The sequence below is a fragment of the Dermacentor variabilis genome, chromosome 6 (genome assembly GCF_050947875.1).
Source record: "Dermacentor variabilis isolate Ectoservices chromosome 6, ASM5094787v1, whole genome shotgun sequence".
Classification (NCBI taxonomy): Eukaryota; Metazoa; Arthropoda; class Arachnida; order Ixodida; family Ixodidae; genus Dermacentor; species Dermacentor variabilis.
In genome coordinates this window covers 43486690-43511995 of record NC_134573.1, presented here as the reverse complement: position 1 = coordinate 43511995, position 25306 = coordinate 43486690, and the positions used below count along the sequence as shown (strand labels likewise).

At 46.5% G+C, this 25306-nt stretch overlaps 1 protein-coding gene and 1 non-coding gene across 2 annotated transcripts in view; both read left to right on the top strand.

Moving 5' to 3' along the window:
- The window catches only part of Ack (activated Cdc42 kinase), a 121592-nt gene extending 97059 nt beyond the window's left edge, over positions 1-24533 (top strand). The window contains exon 8 of the mRNA XM_075695001.1: positions 18159-24533. Coding sequence (XP_075551116.1) covers positions 18159-18425 — 267 coding nt within the window. The 3' untranslated portion in view covers positions 18426-24533. The remainder of the gene's footprint in view (positions 1-18158) is intronic.
- Positions 4543-4615, top strand: TRNAS-UGA (transfer RNA serine (anticodon UGA)). The gene has a single exon. It is a non-coding gene; the product is annotated as a tRNA-Ser (tRNA).
- Positions 24534-25306: the final 773 nt, after the last annotated feature.

Sequence of the window (25306 nt, the reverse complement as noted above, 5' to 3'; positions counted from 1 at the left end):
ATTCGAATAGTCTGGAAATACTCAGGGAAAACTCAGGGAATTTGGGCTTCTATCAGGGAAAATTACCTGTAACTTTAGTGAAAGGGAACGAAAGTCGTGTTAATACTGGCTCCAATAAAAGAGGAATCGCAAAGAATCGTCATTGACGCCGTGTCATCGGCACGATGTATTGCCAGAGTAGTTAACGACCGATTTTCCAGACGCCCGATATTTCGGACATGCCCGATAATTCGCACGACTTTGCAGCACCACCACGTACTCCATATAGTCAATGTATATTGCCCTGACTGCAGGTCTGAAATGGCGTAATCAAAGCCACCACCGCCGCCATTTTGATTATCTCGCCGCCTCGAACCGGCACTCTCTCACGCAGATCCGCTGGCAGCCGTAGCCACTGCCGCGGCAACGTTAAGTCTAGCTGCTTCTACGTTCGCTATTAAGCTTCTTGCCGTGCGGTGCCGTGTTTTTCTTTGAAAGAATTCGCCGCTGTGAGCAATGGCACCGACTCCGCCTTTGTAATCCTCGCGATTGGCTTCGAAGCTCGCAGAGCACAGCGCGTTGCGTAATGCCAGTCACCGAAAGTTAGTTTCGCCTCAGTACAGTAGTGCTAGGCGGTGAAGTATAACAAGGGTGGGAAGGGGCAATTGTCACGGGACACAGTATGCATTCCTTAACTATACACGCGTGCACCCCCGTCTCATGTCAAAGTGCGAGCACCGATATGCCTAATAAGTGTGCTGACAGGCTTTAAGTGTTTTTTCGGACGTGCTTGTGGCAATTTTAGCCCTTAAGGGCAGTTAAAGACATGCATTCATTTTTTTTTCGGGTAGCCATATTTTTCGGATGTTTTTGCGGCCCCTAGCGAGTCCGCAAATGGGACGTTGACTGTACAACTGACCAAGAGGATGCATCAAATGATCCATGGGGTGAAAGGGTGGTGGAAGAAGGAGGATGAGAACCGAAAGGACCGACGCACTAAGGAATATTAACGGGAAAGGAAGCGTGCCGCCGCCTCTTTGAAGGAGCTTGAGCTCAAAAAACAGTGTTAGCTGACGCCGAGATGCAAGTGTCCCTCATCCAAACCAGAATAAACTCTTTAAAGCAGTGAAACGCAACACTGAGATGTTGTGTACGGGCTGAGAGTATGTCAGGACTGTTGAGGTTGACTTCCCAGATGCAGAGAGAGAATCTTAATTGTGACAAAGTTCAGGCCTCATACCGATGAGCTTGCTATCAGTTGATAGAAATATCTCATATTCAAAAATATTTACTCATGACTGCATCTCCTTTTCATTCGTATTTGAAAATGTTCGACTCAATTTGGAATGGGTTTTACCATTTCTTTCGCTGTGCATTTTACTAACACCGTCCTTCTGTTTTGTTTTTAAATAAAATAGATATTACTTCTTGCTATTCAAATTGGATTGTCATTTTTTTGTTTCAGTATGCTTACTAGAGAGTGAGAGCATCGTGCAACATGGTGTCAGCCTGTCTTGACATAAAACAAAGTTCTGGATCATTCAGGGAATTTTGCAAAGGTGCTCAGGGAAAACCTGGAAAAATCAGGGAATTTGGAAATGTCAACTTGGTAGACACCCTGTGAGAGAGACTTCCGTGATTGGTCGTCTTTCAGGGAGCAGCTACGGCGGATTTTCGGCACACCCACGGTTCGTTCGGAAGTTGCGAAAAAGAGGCTGTCTGAGCGCGTCTAGCATTATGGCGAGTCGTATACCTCGTACATTGAGGACATCCTCGCGCTTTGCCGCCGTGTCGACAGTGCCATGCCAGAACCTGATCGCGTGCGACACCTTCTTAAGGGTATCGGATCTACTGCCTTCAACGCACTCGCCGCTCAAAACCCTTCGACGGTGTCGGACGTCGTCTCCGTCTGTCAGCGCCTCGACGCCCTGCAGTCAATCCGCTTGCAACCGGACTTTTCCGATGACCCCTTGGCAAACAGTATTGAGCTGCGGTCTATCATTCGAGCCATAATTCGCGAGGGATTGCAAGCGCATGGCTCCCCCCCTTGCAGCAGCGCTCACGTCCAACCTGCTTCTTCTGACCTGCGCGGTATTATTAAGGAGGAATTGGCCTCCCTGCAGAACGCCCACCATGCCAACGCTTCTCCTTGCCCACAACCGGCTTCTTATGCCCAGGTTGCTGCAATGCCAGCCGCGCCGTCTCCAATCACACCACCTGCGCCTGTTCACGATCACCTGGCACCTTTAGTCACCCGAGCTCCGAACCCACCTTACCACTCTGCCAGGTGTTCGTCGAGGCCTATCTGCTACTACTGCGGCTTTCGAGGACATATCTCCCGGTTTTGCCGACGCCGCCAGCAAGACGAACGTCGTGGTTACGCGGCCTTTGAACGCGATGAGCCACCTCCTCGCGTTTAGCGCACTTATGACGATAATCCTCCCGTTCGCCGATCTCCATCACCGGCCGACTTCTCCAACACCGCACTCAACACACGTGCCTCGAGACGCCTCTCGTCTGCGGAAAGGGAAGACGCCTTATATTGGATCATCCCTGATTGGGGCTAATGGAGCAATCATTCGACCATCAGGCCAATGTACAGCACGCGTCTCCACTGATGGTATCTGTCATCACATTAAGTTCGCGATTTTATTCCCGTGCGCTCATGAACTAATTTTAGGTTGGGACTTTCTCTCGTCAGCGTCCGCTTTAATCTCTTGCCGTCAACGTGTAGTCCATATGACCGAGACAGTTCATTGCAGCGGGACTGCCGATGAGCCACGACTGCGTTTTCTCACTGCTGCCGATTCTGTACTGCCTCCCGGCCACGAGCAAGTCATAAGTCTCTCTTCTACGGACATCACCAATGGCGACGTGTTCATCACTCCTTACGGTCGCTGTCTTGCCCGTGGGATTGTCTTCGCTTCCTGCCTGGTGCGGTTCAAAGAAAGCTCTGCGTTAATCATCGCTTTAAACGCGACCACCTACCTTTCTCCTACCTATTCTACCGATTCTCCTACCTCAAGGCTCCGCAGTGACCTGTTATGTGGATACCCAACCAGTCTCCCTGCTTCCTCTTGCCGCCTCGCAAGCTCTTCCTCAACAGGACAAATCTGCTTCATCTGACCTTGCTTCCGTGATAAGTCCTGACCTTACTGCTGCTCAACATGAAGCGTTGCTAAAATTGCTTACGAAGCACCAGGCCTCCTTTGATATGGATACTTCGTCACTCGGACAGACTTCCGCTGCCTTCCATCGTATCGACACCGATGACCAGACTATTGTACTTCGTCGTCCCTACCGAGTCTCTTTGGCCGAACGCAAAATCATCGAGGAGAACGCCGCCGATATGCTGAAAAGAAACGTCATACGTCCCTCCGCCAGTGCTTGGTCATCACCCGTCGTTTTAGTGCAGAAGAAGGATGGATCGGTACGATTTTGTGTTGACTACCGTGCGCTAAACAAGATCACCCGTAAGGATATATATCCGATGCCCCGTATCGATGACGCCCTTGATTCGTTGCAAGGCGCCCAATATTTTTCCAGCCTTGATCTTCGCTCCGGATATTGGCAAATTCCAATGCACGAAGCGGACAAAGAAAAGACCGCCGTTTCTACTCCCGATGGTCTTTATGAGTTTAATGTAATGCCTTTCGGTCCATGCAATGCTCCCGCCACATTTGAAACAGTGATCCACACGGTTCTTCGCGGCCTCAAGTGGAAAACTTGTCTATGTTACCTCGACCACATCGTCGTGTTTTTCTCGACTTTCACTGACCATCTGCAACGCTTAGATGAAGTGCTCACATGCCTTTCTAATGCCGGACTTCAACTAAACACGAGGAAGTGCCGTTTCGCTAGCACAACGATTGAAGTCCTGTGTCATCTCGTTAGCAAAGGCGGCATCCAGCCCGATCCGGATAAAATTTCCGCGGTGCTCAACTTTCCACGCCCACTTTGTGCAAAAGAACTGCGCAGCTTCATTGGACTCGCCTCATACTTTCGACGTTTTATCCGGAACTTTGCCAGCATTGCCTCGCCCCTCCACAAGCTCCTTGCTAGTTCCAGTTCCTTCGATTGGAACGATCAGTGTGAAGCCGCGTTCCAAGAACTCAAGCGCGCACTAACATCCCCACCGAAGGTTGTGGGTTCGGTTCCCACCTGCGGCAAGTTGTTTTTTCGTCCACTTTAATTTCCATTAATTTATCGTTTCTTTATTCCATTTATTAAACACGTGTAATTTCCCCTATGTTGTCCTTGGTGTCAGTGTTTGTTGGCTTCTCATTATATGACTAATAAATATCGGGTCCCTCGGTTAACCCCCTTGCTTCTCGTTTATTACATAACGAGGGTCTCGAATCCGGCAACATTGATGCCTTCAGGTAGCATATGTGGGTTTATTGACCAGTTGCCTTCACCCGAAAAGATCACGTTCTCGTGACGCCTGCGGCAAAAGAGACGTTCCACGTCCGCCGCCAAGGTCTGTGAGTGGGGGCGCTGGCTAACACTCCCAGGGTTCTACTAGTACACATAAATACCCAAGAAAGTGGATGGGGAAACGCCGCCGCGGTAGCTCAATTGGTAGAGCATCGCACGTGACTTGCGAAGGTTGTGGGTTCGGTTCCCACCTGCGGCAAGTTGTTTTTTCATCCACTGTAATTTAAGTTATCGTTACTTTATTTCATTTATTAAGTACATGCATTTTCCCCTATGTTGTCCTTGGTGTCAGTGTTTGTTGGCTTCTCAATATATGGCTAATAAATATCGGGTCCCTCGGTTAACCCACTTGCTTCTCGTTTACCACCTGTTCTTTGTCATTTTGATGACAAGGCGCCCACATTAGTGCATACTGACGCCAGCGGTCACGGAATTGGTGCCGTACTGCTGCAGCGCGACCACGAATTTTGCGAAAAGGTTGTTGCATATGCAAGCCGCACTCTCACTTCCGCGGAAAAAAAGTACTCGATAACCGAACAAGAGTCTTTGGCTGTTGTCTGGTCCATTCAGAAATTTCGTCCATATCTCCACGGTCGACATTTCATGGTTGTGATCGACCACCATGCCTTATGCTGGTTGTCGACGATCAAAAACTTGTCCGGGCGCCTTGGCCGCTGGATACTCCGATTACAAGCATATGATTTCAATGTCATATATAAGTCCGGACGGAAGCACCAAGATGCCGATGCTCTTTCACGATGCCCATTACCTCCATCATCGGAGCACATCACATCACCTTGTCAAATTGGCCGCACCGAGGACGCTTCGTCTATTACACCGATTCCTTCCTTGACTTCATCAAACCGCCTTTCACTGCTTTCCATTCACCAGCGCACCGATTCCTATTGCCATGGTATCATCAATCGCCTTAGCGGTGTTTCATCTCCACCCAATGCCAGGCTACGGAAACAGCTCAAACAGTTCAAGTTTGAAGACGACGTGCTCTACCGGTACATTTTTCACCCGGAAGGCCGTCGATGGGTTCCCGTTCTACCGCGCTCTCTTCGCGCTGCAGTTCTGCAGGCCTCACACGATGACCCTACGTCAGGCCAATTGGGTTACCACAAAACACACGAGCCCATACTCAGCCGATTCTATTGGCCAGGCCTTTCCACGAGCATAGCTAGATATGTCGCCTCGTGCACGCTTTGCCAACGCCGTAAGCGACCTACTACTGCTCCGGTCGGGACCCTACAACCACTTCCTTGTCCAGCACAACCATTCTCTGTCGTCGGCATTGACCTTTTCGGGCCACTCCCACCTACTCCAGACGGCAACCGATGGATTGTCACTGCTGTTGATCATTTGACCCGGTACGCTGAAACAGCCTCAATACGCTCAGGAGCTGCCTCAGAAGTAGTGGCCTTCTTCTTGCAGGCTGTCTACTTACGTCACGGGGCGCCTCACGTTCTTTTGAGCGACCGAGGCAAGGCATTTCTTTCAAGCACCCTTAATCAAGTTCTGCAAGCGTCCAGCACCGTGCACAAGACAACGTCTAGCTACCACCCTCTAACCAACGGCCTAACAGAGCGATTTCATCGCACGCTGTGTGACATGCTATCCATGTATATTCAACCTGATCATCGTAACTGGGATGCGATTCTCCCATTTGTAACATTTGCGTAGAACACGTCTGTTCAACGGACCACCGGATACTCTCCGTTTTTCTTAGTATACGGCCGCCACCCAACCTCATCACTCGACGTTTCTTTCTTCTCTGGCCCCGTCAACGCTTCACCATTCATTTGCGGCCAGTTTGTGTCTCGTCTTGCCCAATGTCGTCGTCGCGCCCGTATGAACACTGCAGCCAGCCAAGACGATCGCAAACATCGGTACGATGCCTCTCATCGCGTCGTTTCCTACCGCCCTGGTGACGATGTGCTTCTATGGACCCCTGCACGAACACCCGGTTTATGTGAGAAGCTTGAGTCTCGATACCTTGGCCCCTACAAAGTCATAGAGTAGACCTCGCCGGTGAACTATCGCGTTACACCTGTTGAGACCCCAACCGATTGACGCTGCCGCGGAACAGAGATCGTGCACGTTTCTCGCCTGAAGCCCTTTCATCTCCGTTCCACTGTCTAATGTGCGGCCAGGCTGGCCGCTTCCGTCCACGGGGGCAATTAGTGTAAGCATTTATGCGGACTTCATCTTCATCTGTACAAAGTCATCATCAATCATCGGCTCGTGTTCGTTTTTGCATCGGCGCCATTTTTCCTTCTTGGAATAAAGCGTCGTCTCGACCGTGGTATTTCAATATATATATATATATATATATATATATATATATATATATATATATATATATATATATATATATATATATATATATATATACAGTCATGGAAGTGTGGCGGTAGACCAAACGCATCGACTATCACCAGAAATGATGAAAACCTAAGACAAACCGGCAACTTCAAGAAACAGTGGCGGATGACTCTATCTTTGAGTTCTAGCCTACTCACGGACGTTCTAGCATTTATGACCACAAACCCTCATGCTAGCGTGCGGGACGTAGCCGCCCAGGTACCAATTTCCAAGTCATCAGTTTGGAGGATTCTAAATGACGGCCTTTCACCGGTACTTTCACCCGTGGTTTTGTGAGATCTACTTAAGCGGTTTAAGTCGGTATGGCCGGACTTTCTGCTGGCATTGAGGCGGACGAAGCATGCAGCGCGATGTGTGCGCGCATGTTTGAGCTTAGAATCAGCCTCGGAGATAAATTGTGTACTTCTGAAAGTTCCATTCACTAATGTGACCTTATTGCAGTATTATACTCTAGTTCTAAGCTGCGGTTTAGGAGCATTGAAACATACGCGACGATCGTAACAGCGTGGGTACCCTTCTGCTACGATAGGAGCTGTGTTGTTATAATTTGAGAAGCGTTCATACTGTTAGCTGCAGATTACATTGCGTGACTACATGGTTCGGCGGAGGGGTTTCCACCCATGCATAAAATAGTTTTGGTTAGTAATAGCAGCATACCTTACAGTTTATTGACAATCCGGCATATTCGTGGCCTGGGTCTAGGCCACCCCCGAGGAGGTCCGGAGAACCTGTCTCCTCGCCTCCTCACGGGCTTGCTGGATGGCACATAGTTGATCTTGGAGGTTTGAGCTGTGCAATGCGGCCGTCCATCGTGCCGCAGCTTCATCTGGGAAACTGCATTTTCTCTGCATATAACCTCACATTCCCAGAGAATGTGTCTAAGAGATGCATGGGCCCTGCCGCATAGTTTGCAGTTATCGTCTGAATAGATGTTTGAATATATCCTCCTGAGATGGACGGGGTTGGGGAAGGTCTTGGTTTGTAACTGCCTCCAGTCTACCGTTTGGGCCCTGTCGAGTGTGGGGTTAGGGCGTGGATAAACATGCCTGGAGTTTTGATAAAATTTTGTAATATCACAGTACTTGGTCATTCTGTCCCTCTCTGTCCATGCCTCCGTTGGGTTTCCAACGCCAAGAGAGGATCTTTCTACGCGGGCGCGGAATGTGAGACCTCGCGCTACGCGGTGGATCTCCTCGTTGAGGTTGGGTACGGGGGTGTCGGGGGACGTGTGAGCCGGCAACCATGTAATGCGTCGTTCCTCCATCTCCTCAGAGGCGACATAGTTCGCATTGGCTTTGAGTATAGCCTCAGCCTTCGGCAAAATTCTTCCTTTTGCATAGTTTCTGACCGCCGTCTGCGAGTGTCTGAGTACGTATCTGCAACTGGGGTTAACGATGGCTAGGGCTATCGCCACCTCTTCCACTATCTCGGGGTTTTCGCCACGTATACTACAAGAACTGACCAATTGTTTGTTGGTATTGAGGACTGCCACTGCGAAAGCACGTCCATCCTCGTATTCTGCAGCGTCTACGAACAGCGCTTCCTTGTCCTTACCGAAGGCTTGTAGTAAAGCCTTGGCTCTACTCTCTATTCGACCCTGATTGTATTCGGGGTTCATGTTCTTGGGTAGATTAGCCACCTGCAGCTTTTCCCTGATCGTGCTTGGAAGGAATGTCTTGTGACCGTGCTGCTTGTGGTAACTTATCCCGAGTTTGTTCAAGATGCTGCTGCCCGTTCGTGTCTTCGCTAGTTTCTCGAGTTGCGAGATTTGGCGTGCCTCAAGTAACTCTTCGAGCGTATTGTGGACGCTCAGCTGTAGGAGAAGTTCCGTGCTTGTGCTATCTGGAAGGCCCAGTGTCATCTTGTTTGTGCCAATGAAGGTGTTCAGTTTGACATATTCGGCCGCGTACCAGTTGTGGTAGGCGGCCACGTAGGTAATGTGGCTAATAACAAAGGAGTGTATGAGTCTGACGACGCTGGCCTCCCTCATACCCTGGTGTCTGTTGTTGATTCTTCTGATGAGCCTCATCGTGTTCGTGATCTTAGTCTCCAAATGCCTGACCGTTTCTCCGTTGGTGCCGTTCGATTCTATGATGAGTCCGAGCACCTTAATTTATTCTTGTGCGTCTTTGGTGCGTATGCAAATTTATTCGTATGCAGCATGCTGGATGTAAGCCTTGGGGGGTCTTCCCCTAAGCGTCGAGTGGTAGAGGAGGAGTTCTGATTTTTCTGGCGAGCGGACGAGACCGGTTCCGGCGAGGTACTCATTCACCATCTCGACCGTGGTCTGTAACCACTGTTCGATTTCTCCGTCGCTTCCCTCGCACCCAGATCGTAATGTCGTCCGCGTATATTGTGCGATGCACTCCCTCGATGGCGTTGAGGCGCTCGGGGAGGCCGATCATAATGAGATTAAAGAGCATCGGCGACATGACCGAGCCTCGCGGGTTACCGACGCTGCCCATGTTCCTGTCTTCGGATGCGAGTTTTCCCAGCGTTAAGGAGAGTTTCCTGTTTGTGAGGAAATCCTGAACATAGCTGTACGCCCGGTTTCCTAGATTGAGTGCGGCAATGCTGCGTAGTATGGCTGCGTGAGCTGCATTGTCAAAGGCTTCCTTGAGGTCTAATCATAGAATGGCCTCTTGTCTTGTTGTCGAGTATCTGGTGTTTGATTTGCAACATTGCATCCTGCGTGGAGAGATGCGCTCGAAATCCATGCATCGTGTCCGGATACGCTTCGACGTCATCCAAGTGTGCGTTGATCTGGGTGAAGAAGGCGTGCTCCATCAACTTGCCGACGCACGACGTAAGAGATATTGGTCGAAGGTTGGCGGAATCTGGGGGTTTCCTTGGTTTGGGGATGAGCACCATTTTTGCTCTTTTCCACTGGTCGGGTATGCATCCTCGGGTCCAGCAATTAATGTACTTGGTCAGTTCGGAGATGGTGTCGTTGTCCAAGTTACGAAGGGTCTTATTAGTTATGCCGTCAGGTCCCGGGGCCGACTTGCTGTTTAGCTTTTGCAAAGCGGCCCAGATTTCCGCCTCGCCAAAGTGTCTGTCCAGAGAGAAGTTGGGTTTTCCCGTGTATTCCCCGTGTTGAATAGCTGGGTTCTGCGGAGCGTATCTGTCGCAGAGTTCGGAAAGGATTTCTTCCTCGTCCTTGACGTGCGTGTGTATTAGCTTGCGCATGGTTTCCCTATGTGTTGCCTTGGTCTTGGTCGGGTCTAGCAGGTGTCGGAGCAGGCGCTATGTGTGACCGGTGCCAATCCGTCCATCCATCGCGTTGCAGATCTCATCCCATTGCTGTTTACTAAGAGTTCTGCAATGTTCTTCTATTTGTTCGTTGAGTAACGCTATGCGTTTCCTCAACTTTCTATCGTGTCTTTGTTTCTGCCACCTGGCTTGAAGCGATCGTTTGGCCTCCCACAACTGCATCAGGCGGCTGTCGATATTCTCGACGGGAAGTTCTGGCGTCACGGTCTTTGTTCGTTGACGTTAGCCATCACTTTTCGGCCCATTGTTGAATGTCTGTGATGGGCGCGTGCGTCATTCCGGCTCGATTCTTGCGGAACTGGTCCCAGTCTGTCCATATGAAGGTTTTGTTGGGTTCGATCTTCAAATTCTCCACTAATTTTGTTTCGAGAATTCTATGGTTACTACCAAGGTCTTCGAACGTGTTATTCCAACTGGCCCCTCTCGTGTTCTTAACTACAATGTTAGATCGGGCGTGGTGCCTCTTGTCAGCCCAGTTCCCATTCTGGTTAGGTAGCTGCGGTCGTTGATGAGGGTCAGGCCTGTCTCCTGTATCATCATCATCATCATGGTTACGCCCACTGCAGGGCAAAGGCCTCTCCCATACTTCTCGACCATACCCCGGTCATGACTAATTGTGGCCATGTCGTCCCTGCGAACTTCTTAATCTCATCCGCCCACCTAACTTTCTGCCGCCCCCTGCTACGCTTCCCTTCTCTTGGAATCCTGTCCGTAAACCCTAATGACCATAGGTTATCTTCCCTCCTCATTACATGCACTGCCCATGCCCATTTCTTTTCTTGATTTCAACTAAGATGTCATTAACTCGCGTTTGTTCCCTCACACAATCTGCTCTTTTCTTATCCCTTAACGTTACACCCATCATTCTTCTTTCCATAGCTCGTTGCGTCGTCCTTAACTTAAGTAGAACCCTTTTCGTAAGCCTCCAGGTTTCTGCCCCGTAGGTGAGTACTGGTAAGACACAGCTATTGTACACTTTTCTCTTGAGGGATAATGGCAGCCTGCTGTTCATGATCTGAGAATGCCTGCAAAACGCACCCCAGCCCATTCTTATTCTTCTGATTATTTCCGTCTCATGATCCGGATCCGCCGTGACTACCTGCCCTAAGTAGATGTATTCCCTTACCACTTCCAGTGCCTCGCTACCTATTGTAAATTGCTGTTCTCTTCCGAGACTGTTAAACATTACTTTAATTTTCTGCAGATTAATTTTTAGACCCACTCTTCTGCTTTGTCTCTCCAGGTCAGTGAACATGCATTGCAATTGGTCCCCTGAATTACTAAGCAAGGCAATATCATCAGCGAATCGCAAGTTACTAAGGTATTCTCCATTAACTTTTATCCCCAATTCTTCCCAATCCAGGTCTCCGAATACCTCCTGTAAACACGCTGTGAATAGCAGTCTCCTGTATATCCTGCCATAAAGCCTTGTCTTTGGCTCTCGTCTAGGCGTAGCCCCACGCTTCGTGCGTGGATAAATTGAGGATAGATTGAGGATAAACGTGCTTGATTGGCTCATGCTTTTAGGTATAATTTCTACGAATACTTGTTCAATCTGCGCAACCTTAATGTTGTGACGAACGACCACTATGCCTTTCCTGACCAAAGTAGTTACCGCGCGGTTCTCCCCGGATGGGGGACCAATGGCTTGGTAACCTGATAATTTTGTTATTCGTGTGTCTCTTCTCTTGTAGCATTATTACATCGGCTTTCGATTTGCTTTTAAGGTGTTGCTGAAGGACCGCTTTTTTTTTTGCGGCGTAACTCCTGCAATTCGACTGCCATATCGTCAGCGCGCCTCTTTTACCGTGTTTGCCTATTTTGGACTGGTCGTGGGGTGGCGGCCTGAACGACCCCAGATGCTATTCTGGTGCTTGCAGCGGCGTCGCGGAATTGATCAGATGCGACCGCAATTATATAGGGGCCCCTGCGGTGGTAACTGGCTGCAGTTTGGCTACTCTAAGACTTAGGTTGGCCACGTTGTTTTCGAATTTGTCAAGTCTCGACATTATGGTCGGCTTGTTCGTTCCGTTCTCTACTACACACTCACACGTATTACAGAAGTTTCGTCCTAAAAAAATAGCCATCGCATTCCTTTTATGCGATCCCTCTCGGATATTATGGCTTTACAGGACAAAAAGGCAATGCCGAAGCACATAGTTTATATATGTATCATATGCTGGTTCACCATCAGCAGTGATCGATGAGTTGAGCAGCGCCATCGGCTTCTTGCAGGTGGCTAGTGTAGACATATAGTGATTTCAAGCCTACTAGACTTGAAATGCGTGAGAACGATGCCGGTTCATCACAAATATTTGATAGCGGCTGCCGCTTAGATGTTTCGTGATTGCCTTAGGTTGGCGGTACACGAGCATGCGTTCTTATGTTTTAGTCCCTACGCCAAGGAATCAGATAGTGAGCTGATTAACCACTTCATGCTGGCAATACAGAGACACCGGTTCTCTTCGTTGAATTTAAACGGATATACTGAAAATAGTTCACAACACATACACCGTGGTTGATAATGCACGTCACATGTTCGCGCCCCCAAGAGATACTTCCGCGTATACTGTAGTTACCGATGCACCGAAAGGCTTCCCTGACGACCTGATATGAACGGGCATTGCCTGAATTTCACAAAGTACGATCTAAAACATCTCGAACTCGTTCGGCAGCACGCGACAGCAATACTTTCAAGCAGCGCGGCGCCGGATCGCACAAGCCAGAGAGGAGGAAAGGCTCGCCGCGCGCCCTTTCCTCCTCGCCCTATGAAAAGGTCTATATGGCGGTTGCGGGCAAACTGGATGAATTCAAGGTCACGGTACGGTACGTACCTGCTGTTTCTGAAACATAAACACCATGCAAATTTGTCAAGCAGACAACTCGCACACGGCGCGCAGAAACGGACCCGCATTAAAGCACACCGTAGGGTCTAGGCGACATCACGGAATCGTCGGCGCGTCAAATCAACACTTCTGTGCCCGCCGCGGTAGCTTTGCGGCTATGGCTCGAGGTCGCGGACTTGATCCCGACCGCGGCAGCCGCATTTCGCCGGGAGGGAAATAGAACACGCACGGTGCGCTTAGATTTTGGGACACGTTAAAGAGAACACCGCGGTTTCAAAATTAGTACGGTGTCCGCCACTGCAGCGTGCTTCATAATCCGACGGAGGTTTCGGTACGTACGGCCCCGTATTTCAATTAGAGTTTAATACTTCTGCCACGATGTGATGCTCCATGGGCGGCAATGAATATGCTCTCTCTGGCACTGCCCTACGTGTTTTTTGTATTACGCAAAGAGCAGTGGTGCACGCAAGGTAACGTTTAACGTTAACTAATTGCTCTCGTGTTGGATAAACGTTCAAGAAATTAAACATACGCGGTCAACATCAGCGCTAATTGTCGTCAGTGAAAGCAATCAGCACAGAAAGCTTCGCTTACACCGGTTCCCACAGCGCGTTGGATCCGCATAATGTTTTCTCTACTGAGAAGGAAGTGCCCGTTGTGTTGTTCCTGCGAGACCCATGAACACCTGATATTAGAGGTTCCTGCTTTCCTCGCACTGTGCACGTCGCTACTCATGGACTGTAGTTTTCTTGGCCTCCGGTGGCTGTTCCTCTCGACGCAACCATGCTCATCGCACCGTCCTTACTTTTCTAGAATTTACTGACTTCGTTATCCGTGTGTGTTCCGTGTTCACTTTCCTTTTTTGTGATTGACGAGCCCTCAGACCTTTTCTGTTTTCTTTATCATTCTCTTGTAAAGAGTTTGACCGGCAGTCTTTCATTTTCTTTCTCCCGCTACTGCTGTTCCTATCTTCAGTTGCCATGTTTCTATCTCCCCTTCCTAAACAGTAGGTTGGCGTCGGGCTTCTTTTTGTGGTCGTTGCCCGCCTTTCTCGTGTCTGAGGGCGGTCTTAACTAAGTCTTGCCCGGAAAAAAATAAAAGAAACTTTCAGTCAACAGGTTATCAGACTAAAGAATGCTGGATATGAGAAACATGTACTATGTACATCAGCTTATAAGTTCATTCGTTATGTGCGCAATGGCTATCAAAAAGAGCGCAACAGAAAGAGATTGACTGCAAGAAAATTGTGTCACTACCATATGCACACAAAATTGCGCATAACTTAAAAAAAGTAGGTGGCAGATATGGTCTACGAGTAGTTTTTTTCAGCGCCTAACAAACTCGGAAAAATATGTGCCGGACTGGATCGTAGAGTTTCAACAAAAGTAAAAGTAAATGGTCGTAAGTGCACAGTCAATCATAAAGAAAAACTTGTCGAGTGCAGCTCATCCGTAGTCTACTCTTTGCCCATATCGTGTGGAAAAGTATACATCGGCCAAACGGGTCGGTGTGTAAACACGAGACTTTTGGAGCACAAAAGGTCACTGGGGGAAAACATTCATTCCCACATTAAGGGGCACTGCTCACAGCATGGGTGCTGGCCGCTTTACAATGATACCACAGTTTTATCACACCATAAGGATCAGCTAACCAGGGAAATAATCGAAGCCTTTCATATTCGCAAGAGGAGAGAGGGTTGTATCAGTCAGCCATCTGTACATCTAAGCCATGGTGAGGTTGCCTTTTTGGAAGTACACTAAAGAGAAGAGAAAAAAAATTGTGTAATAAAAATGGTTGTTAGGGTTGCAACAAATTACGATAGGATTGCACACCATGATAGATAGGTGCCATATCTTTGTCGCCCGAGTATGCGCGGGCAAATGATTTTTAAAAAATGCCTTCAATCTTGCCTTGATTTTCTTTGACGCCTGATGGTGCGCAGGTATATAAATATGAAGTATGTGTTCTGAAATAAAATAGTTGCGAGGGCAGCGAGTGTTGTCTTTTCCTGTTTGTCTTCACTGTGTCCGTGTCAGTGCGCTGCTTCACCAGCAAGGTATGATTATCACTCACCAACTAGCCCAGCTTTCCACTTTACTGAGCAACATTATGTACAAGGGCAATGAAGCGTAGCAGTTAACGCAATAATCTACAAAGTTGTTTGCGTACTTGAAGCACAACGAAATTGTCAAAAAATATGTCGCACACGCACATAAAAAAATTACACATCCGTTACTGCAGCTGACTAGACACAGGGTAACCGAACACAAGAAAACTGGTAAGTGTGAGTATAAATTCACAGTATATTAGTGCCAGCGATGTCAAATACTTATACGTTCTAAAAAATCAGCATTAGATAACTGTGAAAACGGTAGGTTGTTCCAATCTGTTATGGTGCGTGGAAAGAACGAGTATTTGAAACGTTAGTGTTGGTGTGATAAGGTGTTGAAGAGTCAGAGTGACGATGCAGTGTTCTACGCGCTTTAAGTGGCTTCAAATAAGGATCTGGGTTTACGGACAAGAGAAACAGTTTGAGCGAAAACAGAAATCTCAGTCTGTATTTTTCTTCGTAAATAAAGAGTCTGAATGTTATGCTGTGTCATTAAACTAGAGGGAGAGTCACTTTTACGATATTTAGAATAGATGAATCTGACAGCTTTAAGGTGTATGATTGCAAGAGTATCGATGTCAGTTTTTGTATAGGGATTCCAGACAATGCTGAGGTATCCGAATTTAGTTCAAATTGGTGATGTATAAGCCGTTAACCTAGTACTGGGAGGTGCATGCTTTAGCTTATGTCTGAGAAAGCAAAGATGCCTGAACGAGAAGTTACGTATGCTTGAAATGTGAGTCCTCCAGCTGAGTTTGTTGGTTATTGTGCTTCCCAAGTACTTGTACTCGTTGACTTCCGTAAGCAGTTCGGAACCTAGTTTGTAGACAAACGACAGTTCTGTTAATTTTCTTTTTGGTTATGGACATGTAGACTGTTTCACTGGAATTTAATTCCGTGCTCCACCGACGACACCAAGAAAGGATGCTTTGGAGATTAGAGTTTAGTACTATAATAGATCGTCTTGGCAGTTAATTTCATTGTACAGTACGCAACCGTCCGCAAATTATCTAATTTGAACAGGGGAATTAATTTCATTCGTATTGTCATTTATATCAAGAATAGTAAAGGGACAAGTACACTGCCCTGTTGTATGGCACTCCAGACGATACTGGAAGTTCGTAGGATGAATGGTCGTTAATTGAAATAAACTGCATGCGGTTAGTCAGATAAGAAGCTACTCAATTCACTAAGTAGGTTGGAAGGTTAATTGATTCTAGTTTGTTAATAAGCATGCTATGTGATACAAGATCGAAGGCTTTCCTGAAATCTAAAAATATTACAGCAATTTGTCCGGTACTATGAAGAACACTAGCGAAATAGTGAATAACTGTTGTTAATTGTGTTACAGGGGAAAAAGCCTTGCGAAAACTGTGTTGGCAAGAAGAAACTATGTTGTTATCACCTATTAATTTAATAATTTCATTAGCTATGATATGTTCAAGTAGCTTGCAACATGATGAACCTGTACTTATGTAGGGCGATAACTTGTTACTATAGTGTGGCGTCACTTTTTCTCAGTACAGGCACAACACGTGCCAAAAGCCAATCTTTAGGCAGGGTAGCCGAAGACAAAGACATTTGAAATATAACTATAAAAAGTACTAATGCTTTGGCATACCTCTTCAAAACAAAACAAAACAAAATAAAAGAAACGTTAGGTATATCATCTGGACCTGAGGAGAATTTAGCGTTAAGGTTGAGTAGCATTAAAACAACACCTGATAGCGACACAATAGCAAGTGCAGAGTTGCATGGCGTACGGTTACGTAGTGTATTAGTATCAGAGTTAGAAAAAAGCACTGTTGAAGTATTGATTAAAATAATGCGCAAAATTGTGCTTTTCGTTGACAGTGTTCCCCTCGTGTACAATATGGCTAACTGCCTTGCTCTTTTTTCTTAGAAAGGCCCAAAATTTGCGATGCGAAGCGAATAAAATCTGGCAGCGTGTGCTGCCAGATTTATTTGCTAATGTCTGTAGCGGTCTTGTAAACTTCTGCAGACGCGAGGGGTCTCTGTGTAGACTACAGCATCAGCTGAAGGTTACATGTTGTCAGGATTGGGGGCTCAATCCCATCGCTCGTAACCCGTTGTCAAGATTGGAGTCCGGCATGAATTAGAAGGTAGCTGGCCCATGCCGTCGTCCAACTTATCCACGCTGACGACGTTGTTAAAGGGAAGGACTGCTTGTCATCGAGAACGAGGAATATGGGTTTATTTACAGTATTTACATGCAGGTCATCAGTCTAGCATGACTGCGAGAGAAAGTACGTCAGTCTAACATGACTGCTTGAGAAAGTGTGCCGAGCATCTGCACAACAGCGGTTTATAGACACTCGGTCCCCCCCTCGATTCCACGGTGACGGAAACGTTCGTCCAGGCATCGTAAACAAGCCGCCTCTCCGCGGGACGACTTACACACACACACACACACACACACACACACACACACACACAAACACACACACGCACACGCACACGCACACGCACACACACACACACACACACACACACACACACACACACACACACACACACACACACACACACACACACACACACACACACACAGGTTCATGGTCCGGAATCGACGTCACACGGACTTCGTAGAACTCGGGGCTTACTGCAAGAACGGTACGTGGGAAGGGGTCTCCGTCGACGTTCCCGCGGCGCTTCCCCGCTCGCGGCAGACCAGGGCGGCGGTGGCGAGTGCAGGCACAAAGCCTGCTACGTCGAACTCGACTCCAGCGACGGAGAGTTCGACGGAGAGTTCGACATGCGTCTTTACAGCGACATTAAGTGGGATATTTGAATACCGCCATTACTCATGTCGAATACTGGTGTATAGATGGTTTTTCCAGGGCTAGCAGTAGCTTGTTCACTCACGCTGAATAGTAGACTACATTTGCGGCCTGAAGCGTTATTGATTTATGGGGTTGCGTCGCTCATAGGTGTTCCGAGGAACACGATGGCTACGCACGACATCGCGGGCACTTAGGCACCCTTACCTAAAGGCAGAAAAGGTTCAGGACTGCGGCCGATGAATCGTTTGCCCTACCGTAAGGTCCATGGTAAGTCTTCATGTCGATGATACTTAAAGGCGTATTTCTGTGACCCTTACGCAGGTTCCTGCCGGTGGCTCGTCTGCGGCGGCGGCAGCATTGTCCCTTCTGCGCTCGCGTCTTCCGGGCATCTCGGAGTCCGAGTGCCGGAGCGCGCTGGCGCTGGCTCGCGGCAACCCTCAGCTGGCGCTGCAGCAGACCCAGCTGGCACGGCTACAGTCTCTGGGCATCGCAGGCAGGGGTGAGTGCGAGGCCGCCCTGCGTGCGTTCAACTGGGACGCCGACCAGGCTGCCTCACACCTCCTCGACACCAAGGACAGGGCCGCGTGATCGCTTCCTAGGGTGTACTCTTGATCCGCCGACTGGTTCTACGCAAGCCTCGTTGGTCTCTACGAATGCGCGAATGGCAGCGGCGATCTTTGACCAAGTCTTACATCGACACCGAAAGTGCTGGCTTGCGGGAATATCAAACGCGTTTGAACGGAGCGCTAGACTCCAAATTTCACATTTCTAGTCTGTTCGCGAACTCCGTGTGTCTACTGAACGTTGGGTTCTGGGCACACTTGTGTGATGACGCCACTCGTTGTCTGTATGCATCGCGTAGTCTCCGCCTTTGTCGGAACAAAACGCGATAGAAGATATTTACATCAGGCACAACTGAAGGTGTTGTCACCGTTTTTAGCTATGTTGAAATAAGGTGACTTGCATTTAATGTGCTCTCGCACCTATACTTCGCATTCGTGTTGTTGTCAGGGTCACGTCTGGCGATTGCGCATTTCGACGAACTTTAGATCCCACCGGGTCTTATAGGAATCCTTATTTTCAGTACTTCGTTCTATGCGGAACACCAGAGCAACTAGCGTAGCACTTTGCACGGGTCACACTTTCGGTATAAACCTGCGTTTACTTTAATGCTGCATATTTAGGCAATACAGTTAAATGCAGTGAAGTGGTGCAATACATGCAGGGAGGTGCACTGTACTGGTAATGGCAACGTCAGTCGTTTGATTCAAGAATCTCTTGTGATTTGAGTAATAATTCACAACAGTTTATAAAGCATGTAAGGCTGGTGGGAGCACAAAGGTCTAGTTAGGCATGAATGAGTTAGGCTGACGTAACTTCATATCTGAAGGATCCCCAAATATCGGGAAAAAGACTTATCATACCCTACCCGCTAGATGTAACATGCCGAGCTGTGTTGCATTTGACTCGCTCTGTCAAGCATCTTTCAAAAGATGTTTCAAGAACCCTTTAAACTTACATGGGTGATGTAAAAAAAGGAACGATTAGTAATGATTAAACTATGCTGTGAGCATCAAAGCCAATCTCATTTTATTGTATTTATCATAAACATGGAGGCATCTGATGTGCACAATTTCTTATTGACTTAAATTTATTTGTTGGTATTGTACACTTGTACAATAGGGAGTTCTTTGTTAGCGCACATATTTGGAGATGATGCTGCTTACTCATATTGTCAGTGCATCCAGGTTGGTTACTTTGGTCATCGCAAATTCTTTTGAATTCGGTTTATATTACAAAATAGTACTTGCCACTTGATGGCTGTGCTTTTCTTTAGACGCTTGTTGGAGGTTTTGAAGCTGTCATTCAGTTTTCAGTGAAAGGAAGGGCCTTTCAATCTCTAAAATGGTGCAGTGCATATCTGTGCTTGATGTTTTCTTTATTTTTCATAAGAGTAATAGACATTGTGCAGAAGTTCAAAATGGTGGCTAGCCGGGCTTGTTGGTACAAACACATACATCAGCAAATATCGCAATAACAGGGCATAGAACATTGGGCTCGCGGCACAGGCGCTGACTCCCAACAGATTTGTTTATTGCGGGAGCGAGGAATATATGCAGTTTACGATCATATATATTTCGCTCTTGCGAAATAAACATATCTGTTGGAAGCCAGCGCCTGTGTCGTGTGCTCCTTTTCAGTTTCCCGTTTTTGCGCTGTTTGCTGAAGTATTGCGCAGAAGTTTATGTATGCTTAAAAGTTCTCTCGTGAGTATATCAAGAAAAGTGGAATTGAGGAAACAAAGCTGTCTGCGGCTTGTGTGAAGCCTTGCACCTATATGTGTTCAGAACAGCGAAAGTGTACAGTGTAGTCCAATGTTGCAGGGGGCACCCCAATGTGCGGCTCTCACTTTGCTGGTGCTCTAGCTGCAAGTGCTAGCTCAACTTATGTAAGTGCACATGTGTGCAGGAAAATTCGGACGATGCCAGACTCACAGACAATTTGCTTAAGTGCGGGATGAAGGCATCATTCGCGTGTGCTCTACACTCATGTGTACCTTCAACAGGATACCGCAGTGTAAATGCATGGCTATGAGACGTGCTGGCTTACAAGCGTTAGTACTTGGCTATGTCAAGAACAGGTTGCACCTGGAGCCGTCATGTGCGTTCAGAATACTACGATGCACAGGCACCAAAGTTTAGTGCTACCAGTGTTGCAAGCATTTTTAAACAACTCAGTGACCTCTATTTACAAAAAAAAAAGACAATCTAGTAATGCGACCAAAAGATTGTCTTGTCAATATTACTTTTGTCACAGTGGTGTATGGCTGTCTAGTACCTAGGAAGACGCGCACACAATATCTTCAACTTTTTTGACAGATTTGCTATAGAGTTCAGTGTTGAGCTGACTAGTGTGCACGTCATCAAAGGAGGACGCCATACGGATGATTGCATGAAGTCTTGCGATGCATTGAGGAACTCCCAATTTGAGCCTTGTTAATCAATTTAAACAACGAAGATATCATTAGATGTTGCCATTAGGCACATGAGGTTGAAATAACGCAGTGGTTTTCTAGAGTGTCTGTCCCAAAAAAATTAGGTGCCACTTCTATTGGCCCACAATTGAAGAAAGTTATCTTCGGTCTGGCTCAATGGAGTTGGTATAGTACTGTGTCAATGGCAATTTTACCAACTTGGGCATCGGCAAAGAAAAAATACAAATACCTTTTTCTAAATGAAATTCCAAGACATTTGTTGTCTGAAATGTATGAAGTTAATGAATGGAATTATAGCCAATATAATACTCTCATTTGGTGTTGTGAGAGGAAGATAGTACTGTAGACTGTGTCAATATAGTTATGCTAAAAATAGCCGTATGAGCGTAAAATAGCCGTACAGTCACAAGAATAAAGGGAAATCTTTACCTTTGTATTTGCATTTGATGGAGGAGTACTTTGAGAGTTTGTATGTTTAGATTTAGAAATATAGTCGAAGCTGCCATTACATGTTTACAACAATGTTTTATTTCCTTGTGATAATTAAACTTTGATCAGGCAGCTTCTGAAGTTGCGCTTAAGTTGAAAAGCTAGGCTGATTAGTAAAAAATAGAATACGCTGATTAGTGATAAGAGCACCTCATCTGAGAATGATTTATGTTGTGTCCTATTTAGTTCACATGAAAATAATTTCCATCCGGACAGAACGATGGGACATCAGCACAGTTCCGCGTGTGTTGCTTCAAATTAAACCTTTAAGATGCATCCCACATTTTTTGCTGGAAGCTGTTTTCAGTAAGCACATTTTTGCCAAAGAGACCGGCTGTTTCAAATGCCAAATTCTGCCCCGTATGTAGTGCAGGGAAGAATTATCAGAAGCATTGAGTCAACATTGTAGCCACCTACATGGTGGTAATTAATATTTGGATGATAGAGCTTTCGGCATCCATATATCAGCCAGTGCAACAATAGCATGCAGTTGTATAAATATGGTTCATGCTTTCTCCGGGACCAGTGTGAAATTGGTGGGCTACCAATTTGTAAGCTAAATGCAGATCGTACAATCTACGTACATATGCTTTTCAAATTTGCAACCTTATTGCCTATGCGGATATAAGGAAAATGACGTGACCCATAGTAGCTGAGAAATGCATAGTTGTTACAGCTGCCTCCAGCAGTTAATTCAGTACAAACACTGATCACATAAGGCATTTGGGAACAGAAAATTTGTGTGATGTATATGTTCTAGATATACCTTTGTGTCCGTGGAAAGCACACAGACAATGCGCATAATATATTCTCAGGGTTACTGAAATATTCTCTGTGAATACGTTTGATGTTGTATGTTAATTTTTCAAGTGATGCATTTATTTGTCTGAGGGCATCAGTGCTAGTGTTTTGCCGTTCATGTAGACTGACGCACAGCTGACTACTATGTTTTTATAAGACGATCGAGCAGGTGGTAATCTTGCTAAGCTACGTTTATTAAATAAAGGAACCACTCACAATACCATCTATTTAGCATTTATGTTTTTCAGTTTGCTATTTGTTGCAGCTTTGGTTTGGTTGCAGAATGGCATTGGAATATTTTTATTATTTCTTTTGATATAGTGGCCGCAGGAAAGGAAAATGGAACAAAATTTATAAAAATGGAAACGAGCACTAAGTGAATGCAGCTTTTCTTGGCTTGTCTCCATTTAAGCAAAATTTTAATTTGCGTTTCTAGTGCCAGTAGAAACTCTGGTTGATTTGATGAATATGCGTTTTGCAGTAAAAAATTAATAGTTTCCAGATTGAGTCATCTATGTGATTGTAATATGTTCACAAATATATCTTGCTGTTCTGCAGTTCATAGTACAGGGGCAAGTGTGCCTGTGCATGTTGAGAATATGTTGCATATTCAAGGCACTTCTTTGCTTGCGAAAGCAGGACACTCACTTTGAAGGCCTAGAAGAAGTTAAGTTTCACTGTTTATGTGTGAATATTACATCTTGTGCTGGTGCTTATGCGCCTGCAGTAACGGAATAACATCGTTATAATTTTTTATTTTTCTTGTGGCAAGTTTGAGAAATCAGCTAATTTGTTCTGTTTATGCGTAAATGTGTCACTCAGAATTACACCCATGGTTGTACATGTGCCACCGTTTGGCGTCGTGTGTTCAGAACTTGTACCTTGTGTATGATTTTGCTTGCCATGAAAGTGAGAAGTAAGGTGCTCATGGATGCCTCGTCTTCATTGGTGCTTCATTAATTGCAGACGCGGTCAAAGTGCTCCTGTGAAGGGTACTCTAATTGAATACCGTTGTTCAATCTGTTACGATTTGTGTATGAAATTTGCGTTGTTTAAGAATTGGCCAATTACTGCGTGGTTTAAAAATTGGCCGGTTACTAGGGGATCAATACTATTTCCTGAACTTGTGCAAATATCGCAGAACATGTTCTTGTGCTGCTGTATTTCGTTGTTTGTGCTGCTAATGAAAACGAATAGCTTGCTCAAGTTCAGTGCCTAACGAGATAATCTCCTTGTACTGTTTTCTCGATGCTGTTTCTATTTTGCCTATGTGTTTGTTTCATTGGTTGTTGACGAAGATGAGCTGTATAAGTGCATTGTTAAGTCGTAGTCAGTTTTGCACTTCGTGTGCCTGTGATTTTTATTTATGGCGTCGTTTTAGAAGGTTTTGCTGGGATATCGATTGAACGTAGTTTTTTTGTGTTTGTTGTTTTGTTTGGGCTTAATTGATATATATATATATATATATATATATATATATATATATATATATATATATATATATATATATGACACTTTACAAAGCCTCACGTGCAGGTCTAAACTTTCCTGAATACATGAACTTGTGAAGTTAGGAAGAGTTATAGAAGAACTGGGAGCTAACGCACGGTGCGATGGCTGCTATATTTGGTTGGCGCCATTGCGGGTGCGCATTCTCATCTACAGCGCTTTCTGCGCACTCTAATATATGTTGAGCAGGGGCAGCGCACTGTATTCGTGTTAAACTTTCCGTGTGCGTTAACTTTCTGATTGCGTCACTACTTGAGCATCCACTAAATGCTTGACACATGGTTATTCAATGAGATCTGTCGCCACGCATTATTCACCGATGATGTTGACTTTCTGTTAGCAAATCGAGTGTACAAACTGCCACATGAGTTTGTCGCGAGTGTTCGCCTGTTCCGGCCAGCTTCCGAACACAAAACAGCAGCGTTGTGTTCCTAATTATCTTAATTAAACAAGTTTATGTTGAATTCCGCGCTTTCATTTTTCAGAGCGCTGTGTCACTTCCCGCATTCGTTCAGCATTGAAGTGCGGTCTTGATGCGCGTGGTTGCAGACATGCACGGTGATGTGTGGGCCAGGGAGCCATCTGCGGCGAAGTGTACACGGGACGTGTCTTGTGTCAGGAAGCTCGCAGTTAAAATGATTGGTCAACTGTAGTGTGAACTTCGCTCTGCATATTGTTTACCGTGAGGTGGTGGTGTGAAAGCTGCTGTTTTTGTGGCGTAACCGATAAGCTGTTCATCGCACATAGCTAGAGAGACGTTGCTATGCGTTGTAATATACTTATTCAGTATGACTGGTAATGGTATCTGCGTTCTTCTTTCGACGCTTCGTGAAAGTGGCTGCCGCATATAACAAACGCGCATCAAGGAGTGCTGCTCATGCTCTCAGGGTGGGCGCGTCGGGCAGAACACCCCCCCCCCCCGAAAAATAAAGGTATGTGTGTCCCGATACCTGGCATTAAACCACGTGCGGCAACACCCGCCTACGTCTGGAAATGGGTCTTGGGTGCCGACCGCGTAAACACGACGCCTACCTTGCAGATGTTAGCACGAATGTTATCCTTCCGTGTTGGAGGAACGCCGATGCGACCACACCGCGCCACCTGCCACCACGATTATTACGCTTCTTCTCTTGACACGCTGTGCAGGTTCGTGGCACCGCCGTCGTGCCCGCATGCCACATATGTGTAAATATATATTCCGAGAACGTTGTCTATGGGTGACGCGGCTTCGCTTCCGCCCAGCACGGGATAGATACGAGTAATAAAGGCTATTTTTTTGTAATTGACGAACGGAACATACCCAGTCACTCAAGTTGGCGTAAAAGAGTTTCACTGAACAACAGCCCATATACAGTGACAAATGCCAGTAATTTAAGCTGGTGTCGAAGAAGTTTGTTCACCAGCGACACATAACCAGTGGCAGATACCTAGTGACCGAAGTTGGCGTCAAGAAAGTTCGTTTAAATGCGGCACTTACCCTGTTTTAAGTGGATGTCATTGAGGTTCATTCAATTTCGGCACATGGGGAGTTACACATTGCCAAGTTGGCATTGTGAAGGCTAATTGAACAGTGGCACATAGCCAGTGAGACATACCAGTGACCCACGTTGTTTCGACGGTTGGTTTTGAACTCTGTTCCATCAGCAGAGCTTCTTAATGTGGTACCCATTACACC